The sequence below is a fragment of the Cyanistes caeruleus genome, chromosome 2, assembly GCF_971803275.1.
Source record: "Cyanistes caeruleus chromosome 2, bCyaCae1.hap1.1, whole genome shotgun sequence".
Classification (NCBI taxonomy): domain Eukaryota; kingdom Metazoa; phylum Chordata; class Aves; order Passeriformes; family Paridae; genus Cyanistes; species Cyanistes caeruleus.
In genome coordinates, this window is record NC_141702.1 from 48,458,427 (window position 1) to 48,484,105 (window position 25,679).

The 25,679-nt window shown below is 38.1% G+C and overlaps 2 protein-coding genes across 5 annotated transcripts; one reads left to right on the plus strand and one right to left on the minus strand.

The window, feature by feature from the left end:
• Positions 1-46: 46 nt before the first annotated feature.
• KPNA5 (karyopherin subunit alpha 5) lies at positions 47-16,938 on the plus strand. Of its 2 annotated transcripts, none has more exons than XM_023923984.2 (14): positions 47-270; positions 2,330-2,463; positions 4,704-4,805; positions 4,889-4,988; positions 5,744-5,838; positions 6,650-6,781; positions 7,050-7,138; positions 8,261-8,360; positions 9,927-10,090; positions 11,141-11,219; positions 12,200-12,325; positions 13,177-13,304; positions 14,934-15,112; positions 16,718-16,938. In XM_023923984.2, exons 1-14 carry the CDS (start codon positions 267-269, stop codon positions 16,903-16,905), a joined length of 1,620 nt encoding a protein of 539 aa, XP_023779752.1. In that variant the 5' UTR covers positions 47-266; the 3' UTR covers positions 16,906-16,938. The 2 variants fall into 2 exon arrangements, with proteins under 2 accessions (XP_023779752.1, XP_023779753.1); XM_023923985.2 differs by lacking the exon at positions 47-270 and adding an exon at positions 1,626-1,898.
• Positions 15,191-25,090, minus strand: FAM162B (family with sequence similarity 162 member B). 3 transcript variants are annotated; one of them, XM_086876871.1, is made up of 5 exons: positions 24,971-25,080; positions 24,718-24,863; positions 24,164-24,275; positions 21,158-21,266; positions 15,191-20,939 (listed from the first exon to the last, which is right to left on the minus strand). In XM_086876871.1, the coding sequence occupies exons 2-5, from the start codon at positions 24,833-24,835 to the stop codon at positions 20,841-20,843; spliced, it is 438 nt and encodes a 145-aa protein (XP_086732997.1). In that variant the 5' UTR covers positions 24,836-24,863; positions 24,971-25,080; the 3' UTR covers positions 15,191-20,840. The 3 variants fall into 3 exon arrangements, with proteins under 3 accessions (XP_086732997.1, XP_086732998.1, XP_086732999.1); XM_086876872.1 differs by having other exon boundaries at positions 24,929-24,991; XM_086876873.1 differs by having other exon boundaries at positions 24,718-25,090.
• Positions 25,091-25,679: the final 589 nt, after the last annotated feature.

The window sequence follows — 25,679 nt, forward strand, 5'->3', positions numbered from 1 at the left end:
CGCGCCTCACGTCCCGCCCCCCCCCAACGCTTCACGACTCGCCCCCCTGCGCGCGCTTCCCGCTGGGAAGCGCCGTTCCCCGGCCCGGGGCGGGCGCGTGCCGCGCAGAGGCTGCTGGGAAGGGTGGGCCCCGCCCCCCGGCCAGTGCGGCGCGCGCGGCGGGGCGGCGTCCGCCATCTTGCATCGGTGTCTGCCGCCGGTGCGGAGCGCTTCGGAGCGGCGATCTCACCTTTGGACGGCGCCCGGCGCCGGGCGTGCCCGCCGCGATGGGTAAGGAGGGAAAAGCGCTGAGAGCTGGAGGGTAGGGGCGGCAGAGGCTGCACCGCTTGTGGGGCGGGGTGCCCGCTGTAGGCCGGTCTGCCGCTGGCTGCGGCGGGCAGTTGCCCACATGGCAGCTCGGTCGGGGCTGGGACGGGGTGTCCGCTTCCTCAGCCAAGAGGGCTCTGCCGCCCTCCCCCTTCCCTGCCTTGCTGCCGATGGAGGGGGCTTTCCACCCCTTCTGCTGGGGACGTGAGTGAAGAGCGTCGCTGCTCGCTGTGTGTAGTCGGGCTGGTGGGTGTGTGAGTGTCCGGCCTCTCGGGCTGGCAGGTCAGTCAGTCCTGGCGGTCTCGGACCGGTCAGTCCTTCCGGGCTAGGTCGGTGCGAAGCCTGTGGGCAGCGTCCGGCCGCGGAGGGGGCGGAGGGACAGCGAGGCGCCGTGTTTAGTGAGCCTTATGTAGACAAGAAGGAGAAAAGATGTAGTGTGATAGGTCTTAGACTATGCACAACAAGTGGGTGCAATGCAGGATGTGGTGGGTGGAGGGATTTGATGTTAAAACGAGTGTAGCTTTTTTAGCAGAGAAGTGCAGACTTGCTTGGATCTAGATGCAGAAAGTGTGAAATCAGGGACTGACAGACTTCTTGCTCTTACGATGTCTATATTAAAAGCCTTCTGGGGGGACTGAAGCTATACATTTCTCAGCTTTTCTCTTTAAAAACAGTTTTGCTGAGACCTTCCTTCCAATTGACCCTCTCTAACTCTTCAGAGAGTAGGTGTCTGGGTTACTTTGAATGTGCATTTCTCCTGTTCAGTCGATTTCTTAGTCTGACAGTTTTATTGGCACAATTAAATTAGTAAGGCATGAACGATTAAGAAAGAGATGGTGTTCTAGGACTAGATAATCAGTAGCATTGATGGGAAATGAAGTTACATGACTATTGCAAGAAATTTGCCTTAGAAAGTGGCACACTTAGCCTTGTTGTGCAGACATGTTAGTAGTTTACTTAGGTTCTTGTGAAGCAAATACTGGAGTGAAACAGGCTGCTGAGTCCTTGTAGTGCTTTGTCTCAATGTCAGTCTAAGTCTGTTTTCCTCTCATAGCTTGTGTTTATTGCTTAGTGGTCCTTGGTACTGCTGATTAAAAAAAACAAAACAGAACCAAACAAAACAAACAAAAACCCCAAAACAAATTGTCTCAGCATGGAAGTTGCCAGAGAACTGTGCACAGCTCAGGAGCTGTAGTTTACATGTTTTCTTCTTGTAGAAGAATTCCAGACGAGTGATAGTTTCTGTAGAGTCGTGTTTTTGACAGTTGTTTCTCAGATAAAGGCTTCGGTTCTTTAAAGAAAGTCACCATGCTACCTTTTCCACTCTGATCATTCTGGTGACAGAATCATGAACTGTCACTTTTATCTTTCCACAGCTGATGTACCTGAAATGACAGTCAGATTCTAATCTTCTAAATCCATTAAAAGAACCAGTAATTAGAATGAAACAATGATTTTGTTAGTTTAAAATGAAAAAGAGTATGCCTGCCTGGATGCTACTGACCCTTACATTATTTTTCTGCACACAGATTAGAAGAAAAAGCTTAGATTCTGTTGTGTTTGTGAGACAGTGAAAGAAACAATGCCATAAGGTATTAAATGAAGCAGTAATTACTACAGGTTTTCTTCTTGGGTTTGTCCTTATTTGTAATATATTGAACATCATCTTTATGAGAGAAGGAAGGAAATTTCTTTGCTTCTTCACTGACAGAATCAAAATTTTGTGGCATATTATCTTTGGGGTTTTGTTTTTCAGTTTTCTTATAAGATGCATAGTTTCTTTTTACAGTAGCTTATGCACTTTAATGCTGTATCTGATCCTTGAGATGAGCTGTAGTTTAATCTGCAGTTTGGAAGTCCTTATCTAGGCATAGGTTTTCCATGATTTCTGCATTAAAATTTTTTTTGATGAACTGGGTGTTGCAAACTGATGCAGGAGTATATAGTGCCTGCTGTAGATATTTTCCTAGTACAAGAGATGGCAGGTTTGGCCTTTTGGAATAATTTTGTATTTTTTCAATAGACAACATGGCAAGCCCCGGTAAAGATAACTTCCGAATGAAGAGCTACAAGAATAATGCACTTAATCCCCAAGAAATGCGCAGGAGAAGAGAGGAGGAAGGAATCCAGCTTCGGAAACAAAAAAGAGAAGAGCAGGTAAGCATCTTGGTGAGCTGTTCACTGTTCAGTGCCTGTGGAGTTATATTCAGGGGCCTAAAGGACTTGAGCCTACTCGTCCTCTGGAGTGGAATCCAGGAGTGCCAGATTGAATGTCTGTTTTCTTTGCAATTGTGGGAAGCACCAGGCACCTCTCAATAGAATCATAAAAAAAAAAGAACAGAAGCCATTTTAAGTTACTAGGGCTCACAGAGGAGAGAGTTATGATTTCTAATTTTAATCCGTAGTCTAGGTTTAAACATGTGAGACTAGACCAAAAGAACACTCATATTTCCAGTAAGAATTTGAAACCTTGCATTCTCTGCTACAGCTGGGGTCAAAGTTTTGCTGTGTGATGGGAAAGGATTATTTTCATCTTTGATACCTTGCTTCAAATCGCCTAAGCATCCCTGAACTATTATACAAACATTTACTGTTGTTTTCATTGAATTTTTAGTGATCAGAGTATGTGGAACATTGTATTGTTTAATAGTTTGTCATAGTTCCTCTTCACAAAATGTTTAGCAGTTTCTTGCCAGAAAAGTAAGGAATGTAGTTTGTTTTTCTGTTTTGTCTAAAGTGTATGAGTTTGTCTCCCACAACCTAGAGAGTGTCCCAGGCTCTAATCTACAGTCTGCTCTGAGGTGAGAATGCATACGCTTCTACTGAGAAAGTGGTGCATGGAAAAAGAATTTCAATTATTTGGGCCAGGGTAGAGTAAGAGTCACAAGTGGTGTGGTTCTGGAGCACTTACCTGTGACTGAGTAATTCCATTGCAGTTCTTCTGAAAGTTTTGTTTACATATTTTGTAGTAAGTGCTCCCTAGATAAATGATGAAAATAATGTGTGTTTCTTCTCCCTTGCTGACTGTTGTAACAATGAGACTACTGTTATGCTCTGTTGGACCAGTGTTTTTCAATTCTTCCTGACCTGAGAATGAGTTTATGCAGGGACATGAGACCACTTGTGCTCTAGAAGAAATTGTCACTAGTAGAAAGACCAAACAAGTTTACACTTTTCAACCAAGAACTTCTGTGTCCTTGTTGAGTGCTAGAAAGAATGGCTGGTCTTCCATAAGTGGAATGTTGTTTCTTCTTCCTTTGTGGTTTTAAATGGAATTAAGCCTCATTTGCATTCAGGATTCTGTAGTTACTTTGTGTCCAGAATTACACCCAACCCATAAATGCATTAAACAGGGGGGAGAATGTTGTGGTTTAGGTTCCAATTGAAATATAGCTGGATATAAATGTGGAGTTTTTCTGCAGTTTAGGACATGTAGAACTGCAGAAACCTAGGTCTGTAGACACCTAAAAGGCAAAACTCTCAGGATTTATAGGTGGTTTCATTATTACGCTTACAGTTGAAATCTTAGTCAGTGGACTGAGAGTCTATAATTTCTTTCTAAAGGTACAAATATAATGTTCTTAGAATTGTTGGTTACACTGGTTGTAAACATAGTACTGGAATAAAGATAAAAATTTAGATTTGCATTCTAGAAGAGAATAGGTCAATGTGAATGTTTTGCTTGTATGCCAGAAAATGCAGAGGCACTAGTTGAATTTAATTTATTAAGTACTGTAGTGCTGGTGTGTATTCTGAGCATAGACAGTGCATGCAGCCAGTTGTAAAATGATTTTTGGACAGAGAATGTTTTAACATTACGTGGTTTGGAAGTTCATCTTGAAGCTACACTATTTTTTTTCTCTTCTAAATGAAAATTACGTTTCTGGTTTAACCTTTCCTCAGCTGGGTATAAAACACAGGCGCTGCTTAGTAGTAGTCTTGTGTAGAAGGGAGGAATGCAGTGTGCTGAAACACAAACATTGCCTATGTATTGATGTTTTTAGCCTATAAACTAAGAAAGGGGAAAATAGCTTGTAGAATACTAATTTTTGTTTAAAATGCATGCTAATTATAAGGGATAAAAGACTAAAAGCAAGAAATATCTTTATCTTATTTTTCTTGTGGAAAAAATTATGGATCTTTATAACTAATAAGAATTTAGTTCTAAATGTCTATCTGGAATATTGCTGTGCAGTTTCTCAAGACAGATATGATAGTTTTTCTCCTTTATGTTATCTAAACTTTCGTATAGAATTCCCTTTGCATGGGTGAATAGGAAGTATGAGTAGGTAAAATTCTTTAACTGGTATTGGTGAAAGTATTTCTTCAAGTGTATGTCATCAGTACCCACACTTTGGTAACTTCTAATGTCTCCTAAAAATTTCACCTTTGTTCAGCTGTTTAAACGCCGAAATGTGTCTCTCCCGGGAAATGAAGAGTCCATGGTAGAAAGCCCAATTCAGGATCCTGACGTCAGCTCTACTGTTCCTATTCCAGAGGTAAATACTTCAGAGGGTGTTTAGAATGTTATCTATTAGTGTGCATAGTACTACACTACAGTAAATCTTCTTTGCATTTTTAGGAAGAAGTTATTACAGTAGATATGGTACAGATGATTTTTTCAGATGATCCTGATCAACAACTCACAGCAACTCAGAAATTCAGAAAATTGCTCTCTAAAGGTAGGTAAACACTGCTTGTTTTTATTATTTGCTTCCTTCTGTGTTATGAATTATAGTCAGTTAACCATTAGTTATGTTTCAGTTTAAAATAGATCTTGCAGAAACTTGTAGTTCTGTTTATAAAGAAAGTCTGCCAAATCTCTTCTGACCTAAAGGCTAAATACAGCAATTGTCATTATTTTGATGTTAAGTTTTTCACACAAAGTAAAAAACAAGGATGTTTTTGATTGAGGTGTCCAGGGCAGTAACTAGCTGCACATTAACATACTTAGCTGTTGCAGTGATTTAGCTTCTCATTCCCATTCTCTACTCAAGGGGGAAAAAACTACATGGCTGGCAAAGAAGAGTTGTAGCTTGTTTTTGTTGGGGCTGTAGAACATGCAGTCTTAAGGTGACACTGGTATGTGTAGCATGATAGGTAAAGGTGAGCTTGGTCTTTTAAAATAGTATCCAGTAACCATAATGGCTCTTCCACCAACCTGAGCTAGTGGTGGAAGGAACAGTGTTTTGTGAAGTGTTACTAATATCCAAAAGGATAATAGGATGTGTTACTGCTATATGTCACAGGATGTTTACTACATTGTAGCACTTCATAGAGAAGATCCTGCAGTCTTTTCAAGAGAAAAGTTTGTAACTCCTTTTGGAAAGAAAGCGATTGAAATTATGATCTTCAAATTGTATTCATTGGTTTTGGCATACTGAAAAAGTAATTTATTTGGTCTTTCTACACAGATGTGTTTGTTTTTATTCCCTAGAGCCTAATCCACCTATAGATGAAGTCATTCAAAAACCAGGAGTAGTACAGAGATTTGTGAAATTTCTAGAGAGGAGTGAAAATTACACTCTGCAAGTGAGTTTGGCTCATACTGATTGTGGGTTTGGAATGGGAAAAGAAATCTTCTAAAAAGAGCTTTGGAAGGCACATTTTGTTTTGTTTGGCGGGGTTTTTTAATAACCGAATATAATTATTGTTTACCACTGAAGCCATATGTTTTCATTATTGCTGCTAAAAATTTGACTTGACTTTGTGAATTTCATAGTAGTCTTTAGGGTCATGTATTCAGTTGAACAATAATTTGAGTGTTGAAAGCAGAAGGTGTTCAAGAAGATTTACACAGTGATATATTAAGATCATCAGCAATGATGTGTGAGCAGAATCTGTCTCATTAAGTGTTGAATATACTGTAGTATTTTTCAACTGAAATCTTAGCAAAGAAAAATTACAGGAGACTGAAAGACTTATTTGAAATGTTTTTAGAAAATCTTTGAGAAATATCGAATTAATGATAGGAGTAACCAGTTCTGCCTACTCCCCCATGGGAATAGCACTTAGGCTTCATGGACATTTGTTCTAGAAGAATTAACTTAATATTGACTAAACAAAAGGTATTTGTACTAGTTAATAGTGATTCGAAATCTTTCTTAGTTCTGTAAGCCAAAACCTAAAAATTATGTAGTTACTGAAGGGTCTTACTAAATAGAGAGTTTGTCAATGCCAGGTATTTTATTGTATAGAGAGTACCATAATAGTAATTGCATATCAGTGGAAAGGAAAAAAGTTGGAAAATTAACATCTGAAACTCTTATGTCAAACTTTATGTCATGATTTTAAGTTTTACTGCTGAGTGGTTTAACAGAATTATGTTTGTGTTCCTCAACAGTTTGAAGCAGCTTGGGCTTTGACAAACATAGCATCCGGAACTTTCTTACACACCAAAGTTGTAATTGAAACTGGAGCTGTTCCCATTTTTATTAAGTTGCTTAGCTCAGAACATGAAGATGTACAGGAGCAGGTAACTGTCTTCTTGAGGGATTTGTAACTATTTGAAATTCAGTTATGAAGGCCAGTTTTGGGGTGTGTGGGGTTAGAGAGGCTTTGAGCCCCATTTGCCTACTAGCTAGTTGGTCTGCTTCCAGGAAGATAAAAATTTACTGTCACTATTTTTTCCCTCATCGATTTTTTTTTTCTATTCTATAATATTTGCTGTAAAAATTACAGAATATCTGTAAAAGTTGATTTGCAGGCATGTATAAATTCACTTGGATGCTTTGCTTTTTAAGGCAGTGTGGGCTCTTGGGAACATTGCTGGTGATAATGCAGAATGCAGAGACTTTGTTTTGAACTGTGGAATATTGCCACCTCTCTTGGAGTAAGTATTGCAAATTAATACTATAATATATTGTTCACATATAGATAAATGAAAGCTTCAACTTAGAATTTATTTGAAATTTTTTTTTTTTCCTAAATTGAGAATCATAACAATATGATAAGCAATTTAATGTTTTGGATTACATGAGTTTCATGCATATCTTTAATTAATTAGTCCATGACTGGAAGCTTTTCAGTGTTTGCAAAAGGAGAGAAGTGTTATTTCACAGGTATGAAATTTCTGTACTGTGCCAACTCTATGTTGTCAGATTTCTGAGCATATGTGGTGGGAGATATGATTTAATTCCTATTTGTATTTGTATGGTTCCATCTACCTAGCCAATAGGCTGTTTTTCCACCTTTGTTCAGTAGCTCCAAGCTCTAGCATTCTTATTTGTCTGTTTGCTTGCTGAGATGAGCTGACAGAGTAGTTGTTACATGACCTATGTTCCACCAGAAGATTTCACTGAGAATATCATTCCAGCATTTACTATCTAGTATTGTACATATTGTACATACATCTACTATTGTAGTATTTTCATCACAGGGAAAAATTTACACAGCACAAATGTTTTTCAGTTTATTACCTCTAAAAGTAATAAAAAAACTTAAAACATTTGTAAAATAGCTTAGAATAGCAGAGGAGAACATGATTACTTTCACCAAGGACTTAAAGAATAAACATTTTAGACATTTTGGTATGTATCTGAAAGTGAACCTGATTTTTCAGGTGTTGAATCTTTCACTTTCTATTTGGCAAAAACAGAAGTAATGTGTTAATTTTTTTATAAGAACTTCCAAGTTACAGCTTTTTATGGAACTATTTTTATTATTATTAATTGCATTCTCTGAATGAAAACATCAGAGTTCATTCCATGCAGGGTTGCATCTTCTAGCCACTTCTAAAGACCCTCAGACAGGTTTAGTTGAATGAATAATCTGTTCAGATTCAATTGATTTTAAGAAAATAGTTGCAGCATGTAAGATATGAAGATAAATAAATTTAAACTAGTGACTAGTCATAGAATTTCTCTTCCTTATTTGATGTTCTGTTGGTAACAGTAGACATAAAATTGCCTAAATTTTAATAAGAAATTGCTTTTTTTGTTGTTGTCTCTCACAGATTGTTAACAAATTCAAATCGTCTTACAACAACAAGAAATGCAGTCTGGGCACTCTCAAATCTTTGTAGAGGAAAAAACCCACCTCCAGACTTCAGTAAGGTATAATAAAGTAGTAATTCTGAGAAATCAGAAAGCTAAAGAATACTTACGTTTGTAACATTTTATAACAAACAGAATCTTTGAATCTGGATATGGATATACATTTTATATTTTTAATGTCATCACAAAATCTTGCCTGTCTGAAAAATCATCTACTTTGGCACCTCTCAGCAATAAAATCATTTCACTTACAGACTTGAGTCTATAGTCTGATACAAATAGTCAGTCGTACACTGGTGTGAAGTGATGGAGAAATTATACATTCAGCACTAAAGCATGTGGGGCTGTATTTTCTCCAGAACTGTTGTAGAGAATGTGAGTTATAGTTGAGGGTTTGTTAATTTTATTTTTTTGTTTGTTTGTTTTTTGTTTGTGAGTGCACACTGCCTGAATAAAATTTTGAGTTCCCTGCTCTGTCAGATGCAGTTAAATCGGACTATGATGACAAAGAGAGCCTATATGCTCTCACTGTTGTTTTTTTTTATTCTTGTCTCTAGTATGTAGCTATAAAGATTGTAAACACTAGTAGGAGTTTTAGCTTCTTATTTTCAGTATGAAATTAATTTCTGGTAAGGTTAATGACTTTAAAAAAGCTGAACATTGCGTATTCTGCTGGAAGAGACTGAGGTTAAACAATCATTAAAGTTAATCTGGAGAGAGTTTACCTCCTGAGTTAGTAATTACTAACTAGTAGTTATTGTTACTTATTAATTCTTGAAATATTAAGAAAAGGGAGGATTTCTGATGTCAGTTAATTGATCACCTTCAATGAGTGCCTAACCTATATCCTTTTACTAGTGTTTGTTCTGGTAGTCAAAAAACAAGATTTTTTTGTGGTTTGAATACAAAACCTCACAGGAAAAGGATGCCCTGTAGGCAGCTGCTAATAAGAATAGGTCCTCTGCTTTTTGCCCTTTGCAACAGCAGCAGTTGGACACATAATGGAGACTGAATTTGCATAACCCATGTAAGGTAAAGAACTAAGTTCTGCAAAGAATATGAAATTCCCAGGCTACACAGCAGATACCCATCAGGTTCAAATGGTGTTAAGATGGTCTAGTTCATTTGGTTCTGCGTGGAAGTTACAGAGATTAAGGCCAGAGGGTACAGCAGCAGTGAGAACTGACATGAGACCCTGCTTGTTTCACCCATTCAGTGAATTCTGGATGCTGTGTCCATTACTCTAGGTTGGTTATTACAAATAACTCATACAAAGCCAGCAACAAAAAAAACCAAAAATCTTTATTACTTTTAGATTCTGCTCCCTGGATGATTAAAAAAAGCATCAATAATTCCTGTAAAAGTAGATGGTTTTGTTTAAGCAGAACAATTATATACTTAATACAGTATTTCTCAATAAATAGGCTGGGAATTAGAATTTATCCACTTTGCTGGTTTCAATTTGATATCTGGTTTAATCAGAAAGTGTTCCACCTGGGCCCTCGTTCATTAACGACCACGTACTTGAGCAGTAGAGTTTTGCACATTAATGCCTTTGCAGAGTATTCTCTGAAACTTGAAAAGCGGGGAACAACTAATTTTATGCAATATTTTTCTTTAACCTAGGTTGCTCCTTGCTTAAATGTTTTATCAAGACTGTTGTTTAGCAGTGACCCGGATGTATTAGCAGATGCTTGCTGGGCCCTCTCTTACCTTTCAGATGGTCCCAATGATAAAATTCAAGCGGTTATTGATTCTGGAGTGTGTCGAAGATTGGTAGAGCTGCTTATGTAAGTCTTCTCACCAAGTAAATGTCATATAGTACTGTTAATATTGAGCTATGTTTTCTCACCTAAAGTCTTAATTTATTTTTGTGAAAAGTGTTGAACATGAATTCAGTCTGAAATCTTTTAAGCTTCTTGCTAGGATGTTCAGCTCCTGCAATTATTCCTGACACTGACAGTGAATCCAAACTATTCCTCTACATTCCTTAAAATATAATGTAGGATTCCATATACATGAAGGAATAGAAGGGCAAAGACTGAAGACCAATGTTGAATTGTAAATTTATTTTTTTAAAAAAATTTATTTATGTATTTTTTATTTCACTGTTATACTTTCTAGGACATATAATTGCTTCACAGACAGTTCTTGGACTTAGCAAAGTCCAGAGGCTGGCTAGAGCTACTTTTAAACTGTTACAATATATTTGGGTTATTGTTCATTATTTTCCTGGAAATGTGAATACATTAGTATTAGTACTATCTACTAGCAGTAGTAGAAAGTAGTTCCCACACAGAGAGCTCAGCACACTTCCCCTTAAAAAGCTCATTTTTATAGCTGTTAGGAGAGGGAAGATTGCTTTCTCTTCCATAGAAGCTTTAGGGCAACTGTGTAATTTCCTTCCCCCACACATCATGCAGCTGAATATGGACTTCATGTGTTGGCTTTTGGGATTATTGACTCACAAAAGGGGTAATTTTGCTTACAAAACATACTAAGCTGTAGTATACACCTCATAACACCCCCTCTGTTTCTGTGGATATTGAATGATGCATGTTCAAATATCATATTTAATAATACTTGAGCTGGGGAAAATGGATTTGCTGAGCAGGTTGCTCTAAGTTGTGTTGTTCCATAGAAGTGCTCGGTCTTTGAATCAGCAGTTTGGTTGTGGGGTTGCAGTAGTCAAATTTGGCTAAACAGGGAAAGTGCAATACGTAATACAGTGTTTTCGATAACTAAATACTTAGCACCTGAAGTAAATCATTGTTTGCTGAAAATGCAAAAATATTCTTTTAACACTTGGTAATATCAAGCAATATAATATTTGTCTCCAGGCATAATGATTACAAGGTGGTATCCCCTGCATTAAGAGCAGTTGGAAATATTGTTACTGGGGATGATATTCAAACACAGGTAAGACTACTTGATTTAAGAAAACTTACTTGGCAAGACAGAATTTTGTAAAAACTTGGACTAAATACATGTCCAGTATAGGTATCTGCATGCATCACTGAAAGAGTCTTTCTAGAAAGCTTTGTCGTTGATTTGATAGTTTAGGCTCCTATTTTAAGCATTAAGTTAATGCAAGAATGAACTTTTTTTTGCAGCATTGTGTGTAGTGGATTGCTTCAGTTCTGTATGGTACTTTGACTGTTGCTTTTTTGCTTTTTGGGTTTTTTTTCCCCTTCCTTACAGAGGGTTCAGTTATTCATTATGGTTCCCTTTTTTTCAGTCTTAAAGGCAGCCAAGGTTTTCACTTCTAAGCTATGCTTATACTTGATTTGTCCATGAATTTGTATGTGAAAGTATTACTGATGTAATTTTTTCTAAAAATCTGTTTTATTAATTTTAGGCAATGGGATTGATTTTGAAGCAATGCAGGAAATAGGAAGACAGGTCCTACTTTAAAAATAATTCTTTCTAAAAGGCTTACAGTACTAGTGTAAAAAAGAATATAAGGAAAAAAGTTAATTGCATAATTAGTGAGCTCTAGAGGAAAGGATTTTGCTAAGGAATTAAACAGGAAACCTTACCTCTTAAAAAATTAACAAATAACTGTACAAATTAGATGTGCACTTGCCAATCATTTTGACTTACTCATATTTTAGCATTAAGCAGTCTTAGGTTTGCAATTGTCAGTCTTTTGGTCTGAAATGAATTGAAGGCAGATTCTTTCAAATTGCTGGTTTGTCTGGTCACACACTCAACATTGAACTCTAATTTTGTAGGATATGACACTTTGTATAATATAAATGTTGCAAAATCTTTTGAAGTCCTTTGTAAAATGCTTTTATATTCATATATATATATACATATATATGTATATTGCTCAAGGGTATATATGTATATATATATATAGTACAACCCAGTTCTCAATTTTTAAATTATTTTAGGTGATTCTAAACTGCTCCGCATTACCGTGTCTCTTGCACTTGCTTAGTAGTCCCAAGGAATCTATCAGAAAAGAAGCATGCTGGACTGTTTCTAATATAACTGCAGGAAACAGAGCTCAGATTCAGGTAAAGCCTGGGAATTTGTTAATTGGTTGGTTTTGTTTTCATTTTACTACTTCACTTGATTTTCCTTCACAAGATGTAAATGGATACTGCACTGATTGTATTATTTGTTTTAATCCTATCTATAGTTTTACCTAACCTAAATGCTTTCTTCTCAACTTTGAGATATTATTTTAAATAGAAATAGCTGTTACAATTTGTACTACAAATTTGTCCAGTTAAAAGTGAACCAGTTTGGAAATGGTGACTATTTTGCTTGGCTAAGACTGACATGATGCCATCAACACTGAGTTGTGTTCTTGTGGAAGTTACTGCATCCTGCTTATTGTTCCGTGTATCTGGAGCTATCTGAAAAAAGGTTCTGACCAATAAAAATGAAAATTCTGAATCAGAACGCATATTCCAAAATTACTTTTTTCCCCTTCTACTTCAGTCAGAGATGAAGATGTTACTTCTTTATATAACTTAAAACATGTAATAAAGTCTCTAATTACAGACATAGTCTCTCGATGGAGACCACAGACCTCAATAAAATTGAAAATTTTGTTCAAAGCTTGATCTTCAGTTCAAAAATTCAGGATGTGCCGTATGATTTTTAAATGGGCCAATCCAGTAAGCGGTGCTCTGCCCACCGGAAACAGAGAAATAAAAAACCCAAGGTATTCTGATGGTTGCTGCAGTGCAATGTTGCAATAGTTCTGAATTTCAGTTTAGCATTTCTAGTTTGTATGGCACCATCTAAGCAATATTCTTCGTTTTGATATCAGCAGGCATCACTAATTCTTGTAGTTAAGACTATAAGTGTTCTGAAGTCTTTATTAATGGTTGTAAAATGTTACAATTTCATCTCTTAGGCTGTTATAGATGCAAATATTTTTCCAATATTGATTGAAATTCTTCAAAAAGCTGAATTTCGCACCAGAAAAGAGGCAGCATGGGCCATAACTAATGCAACATCAGGAGGAACCCCTGAACAGATCAGGTAAGTTTGTGTATGTTACTATTTTCTCTGCCTAAGGATCTTTTATAGGGCATTCAGATTTCTGCATTTGAATCTTGACAGTCATAGCAACAAAATCCTAAACATGGCCTCATTGCCATGAAACTCTGTACAGAGGCTAAATGTAGAAATTCAGAAAAATAGAAGTGCATGCAACAAACTTAATAAATAATTAGTACTTTGTTTGCACCTAAAGCTTTCACAGGCTTATCTTCCACAGCTGACACTACATTGTCAAGCACAATTGCACCAGTTGATGTATTGTTTCAGTGTTTGAAAATGGAAAACTGTGGGGGGTTCTTTAACAAACTTGTGCAGTAGGATGGTATATTTGGGGACAGACTTCAGGGATTTTAGTGGTTTCTTCATGTATTTTAAACGCACTATCAGTATTATTTTAAAACAGATATCTAAACTCCTTGCTCAGAACTGAGTTTGATTAAACTTCTACTGTCAGTAGCTATTTATATGCTGCAAAGATAGAATTACTAGAATTAAATATTCTCTGGTTTCTCTGAATACTGTAGAATAATGATCGCTTTGAATCAGTAGCTGATAATTTGATTTAAAAGTTACTGTATTATTGGAAGCCAGATCTGAAAGTGGTAGCTTTTCCAGCATGTTTAGGAGTTCTGTTGCGAGAAGTATGTTCTTATTTATTTATAATGTAACTAATGCTGAATTTCTTATAACCACTAAGTGTTATCAGAGAGATAATAGGGATAACAAAGGAAAGCATCTTGGTTTCTTTTAAATTTTATTTTAATTGCTTATGTAACATTTCAAAATCTAGCATTTTAAAAATAAATTTTAATTCAGGATCTTCAAAGAGTAGATGTGCATATAATACCATAACAATGTATATATGTGCATATAATACCATAACAATGTATATATGGTAAAATACATTTATATTATTGGTGTAATGAAGTTTTAGTCCTCCTAATGTCCTCAGGTTACTACTGCCTAACTGCACAATAGTTTTAAACTACTGAATTAAACTATATTTAGGGAAACCTTGCTGTTTTCATTTTTCTTGCATACTAGAAGCAAGGACACAAGTTATGACATCTGTAAGTTCATACAAAATTTTTTTCAAAACTGGGAAAAGGAAGGGATACCCAGAATCCCAGTATTTTTTGTCTTTGTATTTATAGTTACATCCTTCTCTTTATAGTAGGCAATGGTGTGGACTGTGTTAGCACAGAACGGTGCCCAGTGTTCTTACATGTACCTAATGTGTTTACTTGATATCTTTACTACTTGAAAATTTCAGCTGCTGGAGAAAAGAACTTCCTGATAAGTTTTTTTCTTTTATATTCAGTTAAACCCATCTGAATACTGTAGGTAAAAAGAAGTTAAAAAGACTACAGATTTCACACTCCAATTAGGAATACATACATTAATTTTTTTTTTTTAATTAGGATAATTCGTAATGTTTATTTCATTTTGGGCTAAGTTTCTCTTTGTATTGTTGCATGTTTTAGAAATTTTGTTGTTTCAGACATTTTTTTTTAGCAAAAGTATCGACAGCAGTAGACTGTATGTCAAAATAAATGTGCTGGATTATGAGTTCTTCTCCCCTTCCTCTGTTTCTTTTCTGCTATAAAGGTATTTGGTAGCACTAGGTTGTACCAAGCCTCTTTGTGACCTCCTGACTGTGATGGATTCAAAAATAGTACAGGTGGCTTTAAATGGACTTGAAAATATTCTGCGTCTTGGAGAACAAGAATCAAAGCAAAATGGAATTGGCACTAATCCTTATTGTGCCCTCATAGAGGAAGCCTATGGTAAGAGCACATTTCTTGTAAAAATGTATACTTGAACCTCCTTATTCTAATCTGTAAAAACAAAAGCACTGTGAGTCATTTTGAAATTTGCAGGTAAGTTTTAATACAAGAATTACTTCAAGCATAAGTAGACATAAGGTATCACAAATTAAGTAATGTTAACATTTAGGGGAAAGTGCTTAAATGCAGAAAACGTTTGGTTGTTTGTTTGCGGTCAGTTTAAATGTCCTTCTAGAGAAGCATTCGCAGAAGGGCTTAACACAGGTGTCCCAATTCCATGTCCCATGGAACCATGCTTTGCATAAATTTATCAGCCATTCCTAGGTACAGTTTTGACTACTACATAGTCCTGTCTGCTACAGGTTCATTACCAACTGGGATTTAAAATCAGGCAGTTTTAAGTTAATCCCAAAGTTGGATCACTTTTTAATATAGTAAACATCAGTAACAGGAAAATCAACTTCAGAACATAAAACTGACTAAAAACTAAAATGTTTTTACTTTTGCAAATATTTTGTTTAGTTTCTTAGAAAAGTTCTTTAACTGAACCACTGTATACAGGCATTCTAGAAAAACTAATTTGTGGAATTTCATGACTGGATTATTTTACAATTGGCTTATAATGAAACTGGCATTCTTTATGGAGAGTTGCCTTTTTTGTAGCTCTGACAAAACAAAATTGGCTGACATTTGTATTTCAGAAACTGCTAGTAACTAATAGAACTGTGGTTCTAATTGACTACATTATTTCTGAATAGATGGTACTAACATTTCTGTAAAGCAGTCTTTACATCTAAATTCTCTGTTAGAGAGTTTAACTTTTTAAATCAAGTGCATGCTTGAAGAACTAAAGCAATGAAATGCATAAGAGGAATAAGTACTGAACACTTCAGTGGAATTTATTGTGTTGCAGATTTTCTGTCCATTCATAATTTTAAGTGTTGATTCTCTAGGTTCTCTTATTTCCTTTAGCAGTTAAGCATAGGCTGCTGAAGCTGTCGAGTATAGGTTAAGGAAAACAGCTGATTATATCACCCTCGTTTCTTTGGCTTCTGCAGTCACCAGAGGGTTCATTTGAGCTCTGTATAATCCAACCTAAGTGGAATCTACATTACCTTAAAAAGCTAAAAAGGAATTTTATGTCAACCTAACTGACTGCCTAGCACTTAATTCAGCCAAAAGAGCAGAAGTTATGTCCTCTACTTGTAAAATGGTAAGCTTTCCAAAGGGTAATATCTTTAAATGTTAAAATGAAAATCAAAAAAAGATACCAGACTGTGCCCATCAGTCATCATGGATGACTCCATGAGTGGAGATAGAATTTAGAGCTGGGGAAAGACTTAAGAGTAGAAGAACAGAAATTGGGATATTAGTTTAATTTAAATGCTTCTAGTGTAGTTTTACAGTGAGTTTGGACAGCAGAAAATTAAGACTAGAAATACATGGATGAAGAAATTAAGAACCAGTGGTATGAAGTTAATTGAGGTGACTTGAGATTGCATCTTTCTGTCTTAAGAAGTACTGCTATACTATAAGCTGTTTCCATTTGAATGCATCATTCATTTAAGCAACTATATTTTTGAAAATGTTCTATTTTGAATTTAGGACTTGATAAAATTGAATTTCTTCAGAGGCATGAAAACCAAGAGATCTACCAAAAGGCTTTTGAACTCATAGAACATTATTTTGGTGTTGAAGAAGAGGACTCTAGTATTGCACCTCAGGTGGATGAAAGTCAGCAGCAGTTTGTGTTTCAACAGCAGGAGGCTCCAATGGAGGGGTTCCAGCTCTAAACTACTGAAGTGAATATAAGCATAAAATTTAAACACTTGTACGGTTTGGGTTTTTTTTCTCAGAGGTCTTTTCTTTATGGCCAAAGTTAGAGGAAAAGCTGAATATGTTTTGCAGAAATATATGAAGAAACATCTCATGCACTTTTATATATTGTGTTAGAGACAACTGTTCTCTGTTTTGTATTTGTGTTCTTCATTATCTCTTATGTACAGAAAACAACTGTGAGTAATCATGTCTAAAAGCATTAAATGTGATTTAACAAGAACTGTTTAGCTAAGACTTGGTAGGATTTTAGGTAGTAGTTCTGAATTTTTCATGTAGTCTCAAACTTCATATCAGCAATACAGTTACTGACAGTTGAATTTTTGGCAGTAGGCTTGACTTGCCCAGTCTCTATCAAATCTACCTCTTGTATTGAAGCAGAAACATTGCTTCAGAACTAAGGCATGAAATAAAGATGAGCTTGTAAGAAGCTGAATTGGAATGTGAAAAATATTTATTTAAATTGTGAAACTTTTATGCATTACTTACTTTACAACACACTGTTGGAATTTATTTATAAAATGTATTTAAAGGCATAATAGATATACAGATATAATGCTAATTATCTAATATAATATTGAATATATGAAAAAGTTTTTTCTCAATTATGTGGGAAGAGGACTATTTCAGAGGTTTTCAAATTGGAATCAGCAGAGACCTTGCTGGTCATTTGATGTTGGCTCTGTAATGACAGCTGCTAAATGGCATTACAAGTCAGCCACAACTGCAGTACTTTGCAGTGGAAGCAGCCGCTGCAGTTACCACAAGAAAGCTGCAATTAGGAATGACAGAAGGGTGATGTGCATTAATCACCAAGCTGATTTTTCAGCTGTCTTCTGTCAAGATGTGGTAACACCACTTTAGTTTGAGAAACATTGCAATGTTTGCCTTTTAGTACAATAGCTTCTTAAAAGTTTAGACAATAGGTGTTGTTTTTCGACCCAAGTATGCTACTGCCACTTGAATTGTTCCTTAGGTTAATAAATTTGGGTTGCTTTTGGTAAGACAATAGAAATACTGCAGTGAAAAATGAATAGTGAATCGCTCCAGTTGAAGGAAAAGTTTGTTGTACTGTAAATAGCATTAAGTATGTGGACACCAAAACTAACTAGAAGTTATTGTCATCTAAATATTTAGGCTCTATAATATACAGTGTTTGCTGTTAAACACTAAAAGAAATAGAATTCTAATATTTACGTTAACAGTTGAGTACAGAAAAATGTATGCTCTGCTTTGACTTGCATATAAGTAGTGTTTCTGGTGTAACAGTAGTATATCTCATTTGGAGAAATTAATACTTTGGGTTAACTCTGAAGTATTGCTATTTTTTATTACCTGTAATTAATGTATTAACATCAAACTCCTGGGTTAAGTGAAATCTGTGACATATGAGAGCATTTCATGCTTCATGAAAAGCTGCAATTCAAACTTCAAATCACTTACCCATGGCACTGTGCTTGTCACTAAATAATATTTTAATGCACTGAAACATACAGGTTAAAGGTGGTATCATTTACAGTACCATTTTATATTTAGAATTTTTTTTACATGCAAGTTAAGATTCTAAGATGTTTCACTTGGATGTTACAGCAATATATTCTATATTGTAATTGAATGTGGGACTTGAAGTGGATTTTCTAAATTAACGGTCAGTTTTGACTAAGATATAACTGGGAGGGAAGCAAACTCCCTTTGAAGTCTTTTTAGGGAAGATAGAGGTGTAAGAAGTGTATATAGGAGTGCTGTTACTTTATGAACTCTGAATAATGAGATATTTTAGCAAATGACACTTTAAACCTAGATTTGTACAGCATACAACAGTTTTGAATAGTGTAATAATACTGAGTACAGCTGCCAAATTTTCATAAAATGTTAGGTGATTGTACTTATGCCCTTTTTACTCTATTAGTTTTAGGTTTTCATATACCAACCTTCATTCTCTCCCATGGTCTCTCCACTCCCCATCAAAGAACAGGGTAACAATCATGGAAATCTACCAAGATTACAAGCAAATGCTGAATTTCTGTGTTCTAGTGTAAGAAAATTATTCAGGTAACAGGGTATTCCTTTGTTTCTAACAACCTTGTTTTGATAATAACCAGCCGTGCCTGCTTTTTATTTGGAGAACCCTGTAAAACTACATTTATATGCCTCTCTTATTTAAACCAAATCTGAACTATGAAAATCTTAATTGAAAGACTTGAAAATGAAGAAAAGAGGGAACATCTAAAGTATTACATTTGTTTTGAAAGAATGTCTTCAGTTGTGTGGATATATTATTCTATCTTGTAGATGGTTAGTGACTGCACTTTATGCATTTAGACAAACTATTTCATGCCTCTGATATGTTTAAATGGAACAGTTTGAAAGGGAACTAAAATTGATGGAGTTAGGATAATGAAAATCCTTCTTTAAATTCAACATTTGGTTTACCCTGATATTGTTAAAAAATAACAATGAACATTCTTTAAAGGATATACATACAGGATGGTCTCTCCTATTTTATCACTGAGTTTATGTCATGCTTTGGTAAAAGCACGTAAACGAACAAAATAAAACCAGAGATTATGACTTAAGGTCAGTTCCAGTGTACTCATTCGCAGGTAGGGCTATGATTATGATGATATTACCTAAATAGATGAAGCCAGTATGGTGGGAGAAACAAAACTGTGATATGAAAATCTCTGTAAGTTTGGTGTTTTATATGCAATTTGAAGTGCCCCATTAGTTACAAAGTCTGTTTAAAAATACAGGGGTTTGGGTTTAATTAAAAGGGTACCATTTGTTCTGCTTAAATGTGAATACTAACTAGCTAATCTATGCAACTATGCAGAGCATAAGATTTTTTTTATTAGTTCCCTTCTTTTGTTACACTGAATCATATCTAATTTTTTCGTCATTGCACTTTTGTCTTAGGACTGGTTCATACAGCTTTTTAATTTTCTAGTATTTGCTTTACACACTGTTGCTAGCAGCAATCAGAAAACAGTAATAATGTTGGCACAGAAATGTTTGCTGTAGAACAAGTTTGCAACTGGAAACTATTTAGTGTTGGGCCTGTCTTTAAAAAAGTAGTAAAGATGCACTATTGTCTTTCCTCCATGGTTAATTCTCAGTAGGTTTATATTTATAATTGTACAACTGAGGATTTTTGTAGTAGGTCTGCAAATTGATACGTTGACTTAAGCTGTGACCTCAAGATTTCACTGAAATCTGGAATGAAAAATTCTAGTTACTTATGGCACAATGTCTTCATATAATGCTTGGAAACTAAATTACCCATATTAACTTCAGATAGTAATAGTGCATCTTTAAATCCAGGCCAAAGGTCCATTACTGTAACAGAACACATATAAGTAGTATGCAATATTATGGAATGTTAAATCTCCAAATACCATACAGAAACCAATAAAACCTATTTTACAGATGTTTGCTGTATTTATTTAGTGATCTAAAAAGTGTTGCTGCTTAAAACTAAAAAATGTAAATACCATTTTGAATACAGCATTGATGCCAATGAATTCTAAGTGGCAGTTTGTGCACTGAATAACTGCACTGTCACCAGACAGAAAACTTCTTGGGTTTAAATACTTTGTGGTTATCTAACCAAAGGTAACTGGCATTCTTAGGAAACTACCTCATCTCCTATAAGATGAATTACTGCTTTTAATCATATGCAAAACATTCTAAATAGGTTTAATTATATGCAACAAGTATCCTGAATATCTTCCTAATGAAAGAGACCTTCCCTTTCTTTTTGTAGTGCTGTAGCTGCCCTTACTGGCTCCAGGGTGTGGATACTACAGTTGTTCATGTAGGGGTGAAACTCACTAGTTGCTCTGAGCAGCAGTTAATTTTGCTCTTCCGGGGACCTTCAGCATTTCAGGCGAAGTTACTTTGTCTTTGCCTCTGCAGCCAGTGCAGCCTCCTCCCGCCACTTGGCCTTCTTTGCCAAATTTAAGCTCGTTAAGGACTCGTGACGTGCAGCAGCCTGCGGAGGTAACAATGTAGGAGTAAGGATGCAGCCAGGGAAAGCTACCCAACCTCAGGAATGGGCAACAGCCACTTGGGGTGGCGGGGTTGACAGAGACTCAATCAGCTAAAACTTGGACAGCCGTAAGCTGCCGCTCTTGGTTTAGATTTGTGTGCTTTTCACAGAATTCCATTGTTTTAAAGTATGCTACACAGCATACAGGTGAGTATACTCACCTTCTTAGCTGAAGCAATCACCGCAAAACAGGCAATAATTGAGAGCCCTATCATGATGTAACAGGCTTTCACTCGAGCTTTGTTTCTTGCCTTGTCTAGCATCTCTGGCCTGCAATTAAAGTAGTTCAATTGAGTCATTAAAAAAGGCAAAGTAGCTCTTCAAAGCATTGCAGACATAACATCACAATTTAAAAATAAATATAGAATTAGCTTCTGAAACAAACATCTTCAGCTTGCTGCGGTTAGTTATGTGTCAGCCGTCTTCTGATCCTAATCCATTTCCCGTGGCAAAGCAAGATTTAGTGGATTTAGACTGTTTTGGAGTTTTTTAAACTGGGGGGAAAATTGCTCAGGCAATAAATGTTTGCATTTCAATGCTTGGGGTAAATACACCAGAAATCATACTTTAAACAAAGTGAAAATTAAGTGGGGTTATCTGTTTAAAACAGGTGGAGGCACGTATATGTGGTGTCAGATGGAGTTCTCTTTATTCAAAGTTAACTTTAGAAATCAATTACTGCTCTATCTAACATGTTCAGATGGTGTTCTGTAGGCTAAGGACTTTACATCCTTGGATTTTTGATTAAAGCAGAGTTTGCACTACTACAAGTTAAAGGTTTTAGTTCTTTATTAAAGCAGCAGCGTGCCAAAGTGGGAACTATTTCAGGAACACACACCTAAACAAGATCAATCTATGGGACTGTTTTTGCTGGTCATCAAAGGCAAAAGTGTAGTGAACACTGTTGTCCTCTGGCAGTAGTCAGTGCAGAGGAGGCATTTCACAACCCAGCAATCTGCTTTGGTATAGCTCCTTTTTCCACCCTCCTCTTCTGAGCCAGCAGTGTGGCCCTGGGAACCAGTAGTACAGGAAATAATGAAAATTGTTTTCATTAACATTTCATTGTTTAAACATTCAGCTAAGTTTTTCAAAGTCAAGCTTTATACTGGGGAGTACAGTTTTTAAGGTGTTCATAATACTGGCTGTGCACTATTTTCCTTTCATAGTTCATCATGGGAATATTTTATATAGATACGTGTATGTTATAAGTACATGTTTTATACATATGTATAAACGCACAACTATATGTGTAAAAAGAATAGCTGCATAAAGAATTTATTTTGTGTTCTAAGTAAACATGGTGCAATGCTCTCTTTCCTTCAAAAACCTTTAGATTTACTTTAAAGAGTACCGTGGTTGGACGGGGCAGAGCTGGGGATTGGACAGTGCCCATGAAAGCCTGCACCAAAGCTGAGGACTGCAGTGCTTTGCTCTAAGGTTCAGTGTGGTGGAAGAGGACAGGTCCCATGAGTGGCAGTGCTGTTCCATCCCTTCCTTGCTGGTGCACAGAGGAGGAGCACATCGTCCACACTCTGTTTCTTGTAGGTGACTAACAATGCCTGCAGTTCTAAGGAACTGCTTCTGGTTTGTACAATGACAAAAATCATCTTCAAAACAAATGGCACATCAGACAGGCACGTAGGATCGTTAATCCAATAATCCATTTGTGGCAACAAAAGCAAAACCGTAAATGTTATTAGTCTGATGTATTAGCCTAATTATATTTCACAGTACACTAATTGAAACTCCTCTGAGGCAGATTTTCACTTTCTCCCTGCTTTCTGCATCTGCTTTAAGGAAAACAGACAATGTTCTTCCCTAATTGCATATTGGGGCCTTTGCTGTTCAATCCTTAATCAAGACTCCAGGTATACCTCTGCTGAAGTCAGCAACAAAAAAAAGCTGGGGCTTTTTTTTTTAAAAAAAAAACAACACAATCTTGAATAAAGCCTGCAGATTTGTTTCATAGTACAAACTATCTTCAGCAGTTGGTTGTGTTCACAGGTAGCAACACCTTGCAATTATTTTCTTGGCAAGAGTTAAAACAGTGCAACACTTCAGTATACAGTTCACTTCTAGTACATTACTATTTATAGTATAGCATAGTCTTACAGTTCTAAAAACACTGCTCACCCAGAAAGCACAGTGGTGACATTCACAGGCCAGGCCAGAAAGGAGTGATTTTTGTGCATGTGTCTGTATGACTGCCAAACACCACATCTTTATAAACATCTCCCAATTACTTGAATAGCATTTACAGCTCCTGAGACATGTCTGAGCCTGCCTCTAGAGGAAGATGGTGAAACTAACAGCACAAGAGAGGTTAGACTGTCCAGAAAGCCATTGTCCCGCTCAGCAAACTCCAGTGAAACTGTCAGGAATCAGCAAGAATAGGCAGAGGCTGTACCTGTTGCTTTACACAGCTCTGATACTGTTTATTCTCAACATGTCATCCAAGGTAGAGACATACTGTGATGATAAAAAGTGTCCTAGAGAGATGTCTAAGGTGCTATATAGCATGTAAAAAAAGGGAGCCTTAAACATGAGGGGGGTTTCAGGTGTTTAGTGCCTGACTCCCTTATGGGTTGCTAATTTTCAGCAAGTCAGAGAACTGTAGTGTGTGTGGTTTGAGTGGGGAGGGACCTTCAAAAATCATGTAGTCCAGTGGGTCAGCAAGAATAGGAGAGACTAAGGCTATGTCAAGTACTCAGTTTTCCTTGATGAGTGATTCTCCTCTCATTACCTCCTTCTCTATTTTTCCTCCAATTCTATAATAAAAAATAATTTGTTGTATGTAATTATTCAGTGACAGCTCCCTTAGAACAGTCTATGCAAGCTATAAACAGAAAATATTGTTTACCAGTAACATCCTTCTCTGCACGTTAGGAATAAGCAAAACAAACAAGCCAGTACATAAATGTAACCAAGGCTGTCCACTCAGATGGATCCAGTTCTTAATCCCAGGCTCTAGGGACTCCAGCAAGGAACATTTTCTCATCTTAACCTCTAACCAGGACAGGAAATTCTCTTGCCCTCTAGTTTGTTTCCAAGTCTCAGGGTTGTAAAACCGATCTGTGGAAAAGCTTTAAATTTTCCACTGGATCAGGATCACACCACTGCTTTCCCTTCAGTTCCATGTTACCCTTGGACAAGGCCAGTGCACTTACGGGATCCTCAGAGGAATCTCTTCTTCTGTCTTGAAACGTCCAGTCCAGAGAAGGATTTTTTTGTCAAACTTCGAAGGTTTGTAACTTGCGACCACCCTGTGAGCCTGCTCGGCTTAAAGAGCAGGGAGAAAAAACACGCATTGTAAACTATGGACTAAGAGAGAATTATGCGTTACCGATAGTAAAGTGTGCAAGGGAAAAACCCTACCCATTTTGGTAGGAAGAGTAATTTAGGGATTAGACCTCCAAGTCTCGGCCACGCAGAGTCACCTCCGCGCCGTCTCTGGATTGTCCCCGCACGCAGCGAGTGTTTTTGTGCGTCTGATCCGACCTCCCCGCCGCCCGCGGGTGTGGGTACCCAAGCGAGCAGGAGAACTCTCGGGACCACCCGAGCTGCGGTGCCACCGGCGGGCCGCCCCCACCGGGCAGCCCGGCCCCGCTCCGCCCCGGCCCCGAGCCGCCCGCCCGCGCACCTCCCCGCCAGCCCCGGGACGCCGCCGCGGGGCCGATCCCGGCGCCTCCGCTCTCCCCCGGCGTGGCGGGCAGCCCCTTACCGCGGGTGGTGCCCGGGCTCCGGGCGGGATCCCCGGCGGCAGCGGCTCCCCGCGGCGCGGGCGGGCGGAGCGGAGCGGCGGACAGCAGCCGCCCCGGGCGGAGGCGCGCCCGCAGCATGCCGAGGATGGCGGGGAGCGGTGGGACCCTCTGCCTTGGCCGGAGCTTCTGCCTTGGCCGGAGCCGGAGCCGGAGCCTCTGCCTGGCCGGAGCCTCTGCCTTGGCCGGAGCCTCTGCCTTGGCCGGAGCCGGAGCCTCTGCCTCTGCGTGGCCGGAGCCTCTGCCTTGGCCGGAGCCGGAGCCTCTGCGTGGCCGGAGCCTCTGCCTCGGCCGGACGCTCTGCCGCAGCCGGAGCGACCCCGGCCCCGCCCGGCCCTGCCCCGCCCCATCCCGCCCCGCGAACCCTTCCAGCCGCACCCAGAGGAGAAGCGAGGAGAACCGGGACGGCCGCCGACACCCGGCCGGGATCGGTCCTCTGGAGATGGCATCCTGTTCCCCTACCGCACTCACGGATTGCAGCCCGAGTGAGGAAAGGTCAGCGTCCAAGAAAAAACTCGGCTAAAGAAACAGACGCGGTAGTTCAGCTTCATGTTAGGACGTGCACCTGCTGGAGCGAGTCCTGAGGAGGGGTCGCAAAAACGACCAGAGCACCTCTCCCGTGAAGACAGGCTGGGAGAGCTGGGCTTGTTCAGCCTGGAGACCTTACAGCACCTTCCAGTGCTTAAAGGGAGACCACGAGAAAGATGGAGAAGGGCTTTTTGCAGGGGCATGTAGTGATTCCTATACTCCCGTTACAAGGAGTAATGTCTCTAAACTGAATGAGGATGGGTTTACATTAGGACGCCGTTCTTTCCTGTGAGCTTGGTGAGGCACTGCCACAAGTTGCTCAGAGTAGTTGTGGATGCCACATCCCTGGAGGGTTGGATGGGACTTTGAGCAACCTGGTCTAGTGGAAGGAGTTTCT

Coding starts and splice junctions, on each gene's coding strand:
- FAM162B (XM_086876873.1), bottom strand. CDS start 24,835: ATGCTGCGGGCGCGCCTCCGCCCGGGGCGGCTGCTGTCCGCCGCTCCG. Junction 24,276..24,717: donor GAGCCCGGGCACCACCCGCG/GTAAGGGGCTGC, acceptor CTGCTCTTTAAG/CCGAGCAGGCTCACAGGGTG. Junction 21,267..24,163: donor GAGATTCCTCTGAGGATCCC/GTAAGTGCACTG, acceptor CTTTAATTGCAG/GCCAGAGATGCTAGACAAGG.
- KPNA5 (XM_023923984.2), top strand. Junction 4,989..5,743: donor CAGAAAATTGCTCTCTAAAG/GTAGGTAAACAC, acceptor TTTATTCCCTAG/AGCCTAATCCACCTATAGAT. Junction 5,839..6,649: donor GTGAAAATTACACTCTGCAA/GTGAGTTTGGCT, acceptor GTTCCTCAACAG/TTTGAAGCAGCTTGGGCTTT.